Source organism: Panulirus ornatus, chromosome 5, assembly GCF_036320965.1.
Source record: "Panulirus ornatus isolate Po-2019 chromosome 5, ASM3632096v1, whole genome shotgun sequence".
Lineage (NCBI taxonomy): Eukaryota > Metazoa > Arthropoda > Malacostraca > Decapoda > Palinuridae > Panulirus > Panulirus ornatus.
Genome location: NC_092228.1, coordinates 35,219,798 through 35,231,401, shown reverse-complemented (window position 1 = coordinate 35,231,401; position 11,604 = coordinate 35,219,798). Strand labels below are relative to the sequence as shown.

General features: G+C 40.0%; 1 protein-coding gene across 1 annotated transcript in view; it reads left to right on the top strand.

Annotated features, from left to right (window-relative positions):
* The first annotated feature begins 9,210 nt into the window (after positions 1-9,210).
* LOC139748803 (probable glutamate receptor) overlaps positions 9,211-11,604 on the top strand; it is a 119,218-nt gene continuing 116,824 nt past the window's right edge. The window contains exon 1 of the mRNA XM_071662235.1: positions 9,211-9,333. Coding sequence (XP_071518336.1) covers positions 9,211-9,333 — 123 coding nt within the window. The remainder of the gene's footprint in view (positions 9,334-11,604) is intronic.

The following is an 11,604-nucleotide window of genomic DNA, read 5'->3' as shown; positions in this document are numbered from 1 at the left end:
CCTATCCACAGGCACCTCATCATGAGTCATACATACATTCAATAACCTTACCAACGGGTCAACAATACAGTTACCCCATTTTTAATAAATTCCACTGCAATACTATCCAAACGCACTGCCTTGCCGGCTTTCATCTTCTGCAAAGCTTTTACTACCTCTTCTCTGTTTACCGAATTATTTTCCCTAACCCTCTCACTTTGCATATCATCTCGACCAAAACAACCTATATCTGCCACTCCATCATCAAACACATTCAACAAACCCTCAAAATACTCACTCCATCTCCTGCTCACATCACCACTACTTCTTATCACCTACCCATTAGCCCCCTTCACTGAAGTTCCTATTTGTTCCCATAGATTACGCACTTTATTTACCTCCTTCTAAAACATCTTTTTCTTCTCCCTCGATTTTAATGATACTCTCTCACCCCAACTCTCATTTGCTCTCTTTTTCACCTCTTCCACCTTTCTCTTGACCTCCTGCCTCTTTCTTTTATACATCTCCCATTCATTTTTCATTATTTTCCTGAAAAACCTTCCAAATGCCTCTCTCATCTCTTTAACTGATACTCTTCCTTCTTCATCCCAACACTCACTACCCTTTCTAATCTGCCTACCTCCCAAGCTTCTCATACCACAAGTATCTTTTTGCGCAAACCATCACTGCTTCCCTAAATAAATCGCATTCCTCCCCCAATCCCCTTACGTCCACTGTTCTCACCTTTTTCCATTCTGTACTCAGCCTCTCCTGGTACGTCCTCACACAAGTCTCCTTCCCAGGCTCACTTACTTTCACCACTCTTTTCACCCCGTTATTCTCTCTTCCTTTCAGAAAACCTCTACAAATCTTCACCTTCGCCTCCACAAGATAATGATCAGACATCCCTCCAGTTGCACCTCTCAGCACATTAACATACAAAAGTCTCTCTTTCGCGCGCCTATAAATACACGTAATCCAATAACGCTCTCTGGCCATCTCTCCTACATACATACGTATACTTATGTATATCTCTCTTCTTAAAGCAGGTATTTCCAATCACCAGTCCTTTTCACCACAGAAATCTACAAGCTCTTTACCATTTCTATTTACGACAGTGAACACCACATGTACACCAATTATTCTCTCAACTGCAACATTACTCACATTTGCATTCGAATCACCCATCACTATGACCCGGTCTCGGGCATCAAAACTACTAACACACTCACTCAGCTGCTCCCAAAACACTTGCCTCTTTTGGTCTTTATTTTCATATGAAGCCCAGTTGCATATGCAACAATAATCACCCATCTCTCTCCATCCACTTTCAGTTTTAACCATATCAATCTAGTATTTACTTTCTTACTCTCTATCGCACACTCAAATCACTCCTGTTTCAGGAGTAGATCTACTCCTTCCCTTGCTCTTGTCCTCTCACTAACCACTGACTTTACTCCCAAGACATTCCCAAACCAATTTTCACCTTTACCCTTGAGATTTGTTTCACTAGGAGCCTAACATACAGGTTCTTTTCCATAAAAATACTAACTATCTCTCATTTTTTCTCATCTTGGGTACATCCACACACATTTAGACACCCCAATCTGAGCCTTCTAGGAGGATGAGCACTCACCGCATGACTCCTTCTTCTGTTTCCCCTTTTAGAATGTTTGGTAGAGTGTGTGAAAGGAGAAAGTTGAGAGTAAATGTGAATAAGAGCAAAGTTATTAGGTACAGTAGGTTTGAAGGACAAGTCAATGGGGAGGTAAATTTGAATAGAGAAAAACTGGAGGAAGTAAAGTGTTTTAGATACCTGGGAGTGGATTTGACAGCGGATGGAACCATGGAAGCAGAAGTGAATCATAGGGTGGGGGAGGGGTCGAGAATTCTGGGAGCTTTGAAGAATGTGTGGAAGCCTAGAACATTATCTCGGAAAGCAAAAATGGGTATATTTGAAGAAATAGTGGTTTCAACAATGTTGTATGGATGCGAGACGTCGGATATGGATAGACTTGTGGATAGGAAGGTGGATGTGATGGAAATGAGATGTTTGAGGACAATATGTGGTGTGAGAAGGTTTGATCGAGTAAGTAATAATAGGGTAAGAGAGATGTGTGGTAATAAAAGGAGTGTTGTTGAGAGAGCAGAAGAGGGTGTTTTGAAATGGTTTGGCCGCATGGAGAGAAGTAGTGAGTAAAGATTGGCAAAGAGGAGATAAGTGTCGGAGGAGGAGGGAACGAGGATGGGAATGAATAAAGGCAGACGGTATGAATTATGTAAATGTGTATGTATGTATATATATCTGCGTGTATATGTATATGTATACGCTGAGATGTATAGGTATGTATATTTGCGAGTGTGGACGTGTATGTATATACCTGTGTATGTGGTTGGGTTGGACCATTCTTTCGTCTGTTTCCTTGCGCTTTCTCACTAACGCGGGAGACAGCGACAAAACAAAATAAATAAAAAAAAAGGATATATATATATATATATATATATATATATATATATATATATATATATATATATATATATATATATATATATATACATTTATTTATTTATTTATTTATTTTGCTTTGTCGATGTCTCCCGCATTAGCGAGGTAGCGCAAGGAAATAGACGAAAGAATGGCTCCAACCCGCCCACATACACATGTATATACATACACGTCCTCACACGCAAATATACATACCTACACATCTCAATGTACAAATATATATACACACACAAACATATACATATATACACATGTACATAATTCATACTGTCTGCCTTTATTTGTTCCCATCGCCACCTCGCCACACATGAAATAACAGTCCCCTCCCCCCTCATGTGTGCGAGGTAGCACTAGGAGAAGACACCAAAGGCCCCATTCGTTTACACTTAGTCTCTAGCTGTCATGTAATAACGGGTTCAATCCATTGACAACACGTCGACCCCGGTATACCACATCGTTCAAATTCACTCTATTCCTTGAACGCCTTTCATCCTCCTGCATGTTCAGGCCCCGATCACACAAAATCTTTTTCACTCCATCTTTCCACATCCAATTTGGTCTCCCACTTCTCGTTCCCTCCACCTCCGACACATATCTCCTCTTGGACAATCTTTCCTCACTCATTCTCTCCATGTGACCAAACCATTTCAAAACACCCTCTTCTGCTCTCTCAACCACACTCTTTTTATTTCCACACATCGCTCTTTCCCTTACATTAGTTACTCGATCAAACCACCTCACACCACATATTGTCCTCAAATATCTCATTTCAAGCATATCCATCCTCCTGCGCACAACTCTATCCATAGCCCAAGGCTCGCAACCATACAACATTGTTGGAACCACTATTCCTTCAAACATACCCATTTTTGCATTCCGAGATAATGTTCTCGACTTCCACACATTCTTCAAGGCTCCCAGAATTTTCGCCCCCTCCACCACCCTATGATTCACTTCCGCTTCCATGGTTCCATCCGCTGCCAGATCCACTCCCATATATCTAAAACACTTTACTTCCTCCAGTTTTTCTCCATTCAAACTTACCTCCCAGTTGACTTGACCCTCAAACCAGCTGTACCTAATAACCTTGCTCTTATTTTACATTTACTCTTAACTTTCTTCTTTCACACACTTTACCAAACTCAGACTCCAGCTTCTGCAGTTTCTTACATGAATCAGCCACCAGCGCTGTATCATCAGCGAACAACAACTGACTCACTTTCCAAGCTCTCTCATCCACAAGAGACTGAATACTTGCCCCTCTTTCCAAAACTCTTGCATTCACCTCCCTAACAACCCCATCCATAAACAAATTAAACAACCATGGAGACATCACACACCCCTGCCGCAAGCCTACATTCAATGAGAACCAATCACTTTCCTCTTTTCCTACACGTACACATGCCTTACATCGTCGATAAAATCTTTTCACTGCTTCTAACAACTTGCCTCCCACATCATACATTCTTAGTACCTTCCACAGAGCATCTCTATCAACTCTAGTATATGCCTTCTCAAGATCTATAACTGCAACATACAAATCCATTTGCTTCTCTAAGTATTTCTCACATACACTCTTCAAAGCAAACACCTAATCCACACATCCTCTACCACTTCTGAAACCACACTGCTCTTCCACAATCTGATGCTCTGTGCAAGACTTCACCCTCTCAATCAATACCCTCCCATATAAGTTACCAGGAATACTCAAGAAACTTATACCTCTGTAATTTGAACAATCGCTCTTATCCCCTTTGCCTTTGTAAAATGGCACTATGCAGAGCATTCCGCCATTCCTCAGGCACCTCACCGTGAACCATACATACATTAAATAACCTTACCAACCAGTCAACAAAACAGTCATCCCCTTTCTTAATAAATTCCACTGCAATACCATCCAAACCTGCTGCCTTGCCAGCTTTCATCTTCCTTAAAGCTTTTACTACCTGTTCTCTATTTACCAAATCATTTTCCCTAACCCTCTCACTTTGCACACCACCTCGACCAAAACACCCTATATCGGCCACTCTATCATCAAACACATTCAACAAACATTCAAAATACTAGCTCCATCTCCTTCTCACATCGCCACTGCTTGTTACCTCCTCCCCATTAGCCCACTTCACTGAAGTTCCTATTTGCTCCCTTGTCTTACGCACATTATTTACCTCCTTCCAAAACATCTTTTTATTCTCCCTAAAATTTAATGATACTCTCTCACCCCAAATCTCATCTGCCCTCTTTTTCACCTCTTGCACCTTCCTATTGACTTCCTGCATCTTTCTTTTATGCTTCTCCCACTCATTTGCATTTTTTCCCTGCAAAAATGGTTCAAATGCCTCTCTCTTCTGTTTCACTAATAATCTTACCTCTTCATCTCACCACTCACTACCTTTTCTAATCAACCCACCTCCCACGCTTCTCATGCTACATGCATCTTTTGCGCAAGCCATCACTGCTTCCCTAAATACATCCCATTCCTCCCCCACTCCCCTTACTTCCATTGTTCTCACCTTTTTCCATTCTGTACTCAGTCTCTCCTGGTACTTCCTCACACAAGTCTCCTTCCCAAGCTCACTTACTCTCACCACTCTCTTCACCCCAACATTCTCTCTTCTTTTCTGAAAACACCCAAAAATCTTCACCTTCGACTCCACAAGATAATGATCAGACATCCATCCAGTTGCACATCTCAGCATATTGATATCCAAAAGTCTCTTTTTCGTGCGTCTATCAATTAACAGTTAATCAAATAACGCTCTCTGGCCATCTCTCCTACTTACATACGTATACTTATGTAGATCTCGCTTTTTAAACCAGGTATTCCCAATCACCAGTCCTTTTTCAGCACATAAATCTACAAGCTCTTCACCATTTCCATTTACAACGCTGAACACTTCATGTATACCAATTATTCCCTCAACTGCCACATTACTCACCTTTGCATTCAAATCACTCATCACTGTAACCCGGTCTTGTGCATCAAAACCATTAACACACCCATTCAGCTGCTCCCAAAAAACTTGCTTCTCGCGATCTTTCTTCTAATGCCCAGGTGCATATGCACTAATAATCACCCCTCTCTCTCCAAGAACTATCAGTTTTACCCATATCAATCTAGAATATACTTTCTTTCACTATATCACATACTCCCACAGCTCCTGATTCAGGAGTAGTGCTACTCCTTCCCTTGCTCTTGTCCTCTCACTAACCCCTGACTTTACTCTCAAGACATTCCCACCCACTCTTCTCCTTTACCCTTGAGCTTCGTTTCACTCAGAGCTAAAATATCCACGCTCCTTTCCTCAAACATACTACCTATCTCTCCTTTTTTCTCATCTTGGTTACATCCACACACATTTAGACACCCCAATCTGAGCCTTCCAGGGGGATGGGCACTCCTCGCGTGACTCCTTCTTCTGTTTCCCCTTTTAGAAAGTTAAAATACAAGGAGGGAATAGTTTCTAGCCCCCCACTCCCGTCCCCTTATATATATATATATATATATATATATATATATATATATATATATATATATATATATATATATATATATATATATATATATATATATATATATATATATATATATATATATATATATATATATTTTTTTTTTTTTTTTTTTTTTTTTTTGCTTTGTCGCTGTCTCCCGCGTTTGCGAGGTTGCGCAAGGAAAGAGATGAAAGAAATGGCCCAACCCTCCCCCATACACATGTATATACATACGTCCACACACGCAAATATACATACCTACACAGCTTTCCATGGATTACCCAAGTCGCTTCACATGCCTTGATTCACTCCACTGAAAGCACGTCAACCCCGGTATACCACATCGCTCCAATTCACTCTATTCTTTGCCCTCCTTTCACCCTCCTGCATGTTCAGGCCCCGATCACACAAAATCTTTTTCAATCCATCTTTCCACCTCCAATTTGGTCTCCCTCTTCTCCTCGTTCCCTCCACCTCCGACACATATATTCTCTTGGTCAATCTTTCCTCACTCATTCTCTCCATGTGCCCGAACCATTTCAAAACACCCTCTTCTGCTCTCTCAACCACGCTCTTTTTATTTCCACACATCTCTCTTACCCTTACGTTACTTACTCGATCAAACCACCCCACACCACACATTGTCCTCAAACATCTCATTTCCAGCAAATCCATCCTCCTGCGCACAACTCTATCCACAGCCCACGCCTCGCAACCATACAACATTGTTGGAACCACTATTCCTTCAAACATACCCATTTTTGCTTTCCGAGATAATGTTCTCGACTTCCACACATTCTTCAAGGCCGCCAGACTTTTCGCCCCCTCCCCCACCCTATGATCCACTTCCGCTTCCATGGTTCCATCCGCTGCCAGATCCACTCCCAGATATCTAAAACACTTCACTTCCTCAAGTTTTTCTCCATTCAAACTCACCTCCCAGTTGACTTGTCCCTCAACCCTACTGTACCTAATAACCTTGCTCTTATTCACATTTACTCTTAACTTTCTTCTTCCACACACTTTACCAAACTCAGTCACCAGCTTCTGCAGTTTCTCACATGAATCAGCCACCAGCGCTGTATCATCAGCGAACAACAACTGACTCACTTCCCAAGCTCTCTCATCCCCAACAGACTTCATACTTGCCCCTCTTTCCAGGACTCTTGCATTTACCTCCCTAACAACCCCATCCATAAACAAATTAAACAACCATGGAGACATCACACACCCCTGCCGCAAACCTACATTCACTGAGAACCAATCACTTTCCTTTCTTGCTACACGTACACATGCCTTACATCCTCGATAAAAACTTTTCACTGCTTCTAACAACTTTCCTCCCACACCATATATTCTTAATACCTTCCACAGAGCATCTCTATCAACTCTATCATATGCCTTCTCCAGATCCATAAATGCTACATACAAATCCATTTGCTTTTCTAAGTATTTCTCACATACATTCTTGAAAACAAACACCTGATCCACACATCCTCTACCACTTCTGAAACCACATTGCTCTTCCCCAATCTGATGCTCTGTACATGCCTTCACCCTCTCAATCAATACCCTCCCATATAATTTACCAGGAATACTCAACAAACTTATACCTCTGTAATTTGACCACTCACTCTTATCCCCTTTGCCTTTCTACAATGGCACTATGCACGCATTCCGCTAATCCTCAGGCACCTCACCATGAGTCATACATACATTAAATAACCTTACCAACCAGTCGACAATACAGTCACCCCCTTTTTTAATAAATTCCACTGCAATACCATCCAAACCTGCTGCCTTGTCGGCTTTCATCTTCTGCAAAGCTTTTACTACCTCTTCTCTGTTTACCAAATCATTTTCCCTAACACTCTCACTTTGCACACCACCTCGACCAAAACACCCTATATCTACCACTCTATCATCAAACACATTCAACAAACCTTCAAAATACTCACTCCATCTCCTCACATCACCACTACTTGTTATCACCTCCCCATTTGCGCCTTTCACTGAAGTTCCTATTTGCTCCCTTGTCTTACGCACTTTATTTACCTCCTTCCAGAACATCTTTTTATTCTCCCTAAAATTTAATGATACTCCCTCACCCTAGGTCTCATTTGCCCTTTTTTTCACCTCTTGCACCTTTCTCTTGACCTCCTGCCTCTTTCTTTTATACATCTCCCACTCAATTGCATTTTTCCCTGCAAAAATCGTCCAAATGCCTCTCTCTTCTCTTTCACTAATACTCTTACTTCTTCATCCCACCACTCACTACCCTTTCTAATCAACCCACCTCCCACTCTTCTCATGCCACAAGCATCTTTTGCGCAATCCATCACTGATTCCCTAAATACATCCCATTCCTCCCCCACTCCCCTAGCTTCCATTGTTCTCACCTTTTTCCATTCTGTACTCAGTCTCTCCTGGTACTTACTCACACAGGTCTCCTTCTCAAGCTCACTTACTCTCACCACCCTCTTCACCCCAACATTCACTCTTCTTTTCTGAAAACCCATACAAATCTTCACCTTAGCCTCCACAAGATAATGATCAGACAACCCTCCAGTTGCACCTCCCAGCACATTAACATCCAAAAGTCTCTCTTTCGCACGCCTGTCAATTAACACGTAATCCAATAACGCTCTCTGGCCATCTCTCCTACTTACATAAGTATACTTATGTATATTTCGCTTTTTAAACCAGGTATTCCCAATCATCAGTCCTTTTTCAGCACATAAATCTACAAGCTCTTCACCATTTCCATTTACAACACTGAACACCTCATGTATACCAATTATTCCCTCAACTGCCACATTACTCAACTTTGCATTCAAATCACCCATCACTATATATATATATATATATATATATATATATATATATATATATATATATATATATATATATATATATGCTTTTCTTCTTTTTGTCTGATGTGACATTGGTATATAATATTTCCAGGTAGCAGAACCTATTGTCTGTATCTGACTTAATTTTCATATTATCATTTTAGAATTCAAGGTTTACAATCATATAAGTTCTTATGATCTATCCCACTGTCTGGCACCAAGGTGAAATAGGAGCTGTACATGAACCAGGTGTATTATAACCTATGGTCTATCCCACAGACTCGCACCGAGAGGGAGTGGCTGCTGTACATGAACCAGCTGTACTATAGCTTATGATCTATCCTTTAGTCTGGCACCGAGGGGGAGTGGGTGCTGTACATGAACCAGCTGTACTGGGGTCCGGGAGTGAGGCGTATCAACACCTGGTACCGCCACAGGTTCACCCGCCAGTTAGACCTCTTCCCTGACAAACTGGCTGACCTACAAGGCGCCGTGCTTAAGGTACAGCACGTTTACAATAGTTATAACAGTATTAAGGTCTGGGTCATATTCAGAACATCTAATCATTCTTGTGTTATGACAGATCCAGAGGTGTCACTGTCAGAAAAAGTTATACAGGGTTGTGCCGAGCATGAAAAAACTGAAGATAAATGAAGAGCTAGAAATAATGTCATCATCAAGAAATAATGTCATCATCAAGAAATAATGTCATCATCAAGAAATAATGTTATCATCAAGAAATAATGTCATCATCAAGAAATAATGTCATCATCAAGAAATAATGTTATCATCAAGAAATAATGTCATCATCAAGAAATAATGTCATCATCAAGAAATAATGTCATCATCAAGAAATAATGTCATCATCAAGAAATAATGTCATCATCAAGAAATAATGTTATCATCAAGAAATAATGTCATCATCAAGAAATAATGTCATCATCAACAAATAATGTCATCATCAAGAAATAATGTCATCATCAAGAAATAATGTCATCATCAAGAAATAATGTTATCATCAAGAAATAATGTCATCATCAAGAAATAATGTCATCATCAAGAAATAATGTCATCATCAAGAAATAATGTTATCATCAAGAAATAATATCATCATCAAGAAATAATGTCATCATCAAGAAATAATGTCATCATCAAGAAATAATGTTATCATCAAGAAATAATGTTATCATCAAGAAATAATGTCATCATCAAGAAATAATGTCATCATTAAGAAATAATGTCATCATCAAGAAATAATGTCATCATTAAGAAATAATGTCATCATCAAGAAATAATGTTATCATCAAGAAATAATGTCATCATCAAGAAATAATGTCATCATCAAGAAATAATGTCATCATCAAGAAATAATGTCATCATCAAGGAATTTTCAGTACCTTGCATCAGAATTGCTTCGTCTAAAGCATAAGATTTTATTTTTTCATTAATCCTCTCATTAGCATTCACCTATCAAAGTATAGTCACTCACCTATCACAGTATAGCATAATTATTATCCGTATTGGTCTTGAACTTACTACTATACATAGTTTGATACTGTCCCACAGCGTCACCTACATGAGAAACGCTTTACTCTGTTTCACTTTTCCTTAAGATTAACCTGAGAAGTAAGGCGTGTGTGCGAATTGAAATGGATGTGGATGAAGTTGGGTTTGTGTCATAGATGTTTGATGTCACCATGGCCATTTGATCTATTTTGGATGGTGTGGTAAGAGAATCAAATTATAGGGCAGGTTTATACTATTCTGAGATGCAGAGCTCTAAAGGTTGATAAAGCTAGGTGTTTCAGTTTGGAAATCGTTTGGAACGACTAAGTTTAGAATTTAGAAAGAGTGTGAAAAGAGTAATTTGAGAGTTAAACGAATAGCAATAAGGTAATCAGGTGTATCAGGGTGGGGTGGAGGGACAAAAAATGATATGGATTCAATTTGAACAGGAGGTCATGGAAAATGTGGAGTGCTTCAAGTATCTGGGAATGGCCATAGCAAAAAATGAGACAACTGGGGCAGAAGTGGACCATAAGGTGAGAGAGAGGGTAAGGTCCCCTGTTTTCTGAGGAGAGTGTGGAGGGGATAGTGTCTGATAGAGTAAAAAATTCATATGTTAGAAAGCTTAGTTTTCCCAACTTTGATATATGGACACGAGTCATGGGCGTTGAATGTAAAACAGAAGATGCGCACATGCTGGAATGAAGTTCGTAAGGTCGGTATATGATGTGAAGTGTCTTGAACATGTATAGAATGATAGTGAAGAAAAGGGGTCGGGATGAATTGAGAGGGCTAACAAGAATATGCTGAAGTACTTTTGACGTATGAAGAGGATGAGAGAGAGAAAAAAGATGATCGCTGCCGAAAATGGAAGGGACAAGGGGGTAGGAAAGACTGAGAAAGAGATGGAAGGATGGAATAGAGAAAGCTTTTGGGTATCAGTGCCAGAATCTTGAAGAGGGTGAGAGGTTTACATCAATTATGTGGAATCAGATCGACAACGTATATAATTGGGAAGGGGGAACATGACATGCTGTTAATGAGCAAATGCTGAGGTCAAGGTAAACCAGAGAATATCTCTGGGGTTTGGCTGTAGGGAGCAAGAGAGTGAATGTTTGCAAGTTTCTTTGTTCATTTATCTCAGATCTTGCCTAGCTAAGGCTGGAAGATCAATTAAGTATACAAAAAAAAAAAACATGGAGTTTTTGATGAAAATTTTTTGTTTTCTTTAGGAAAACAGATGATCATGTACCAATAACCATCACA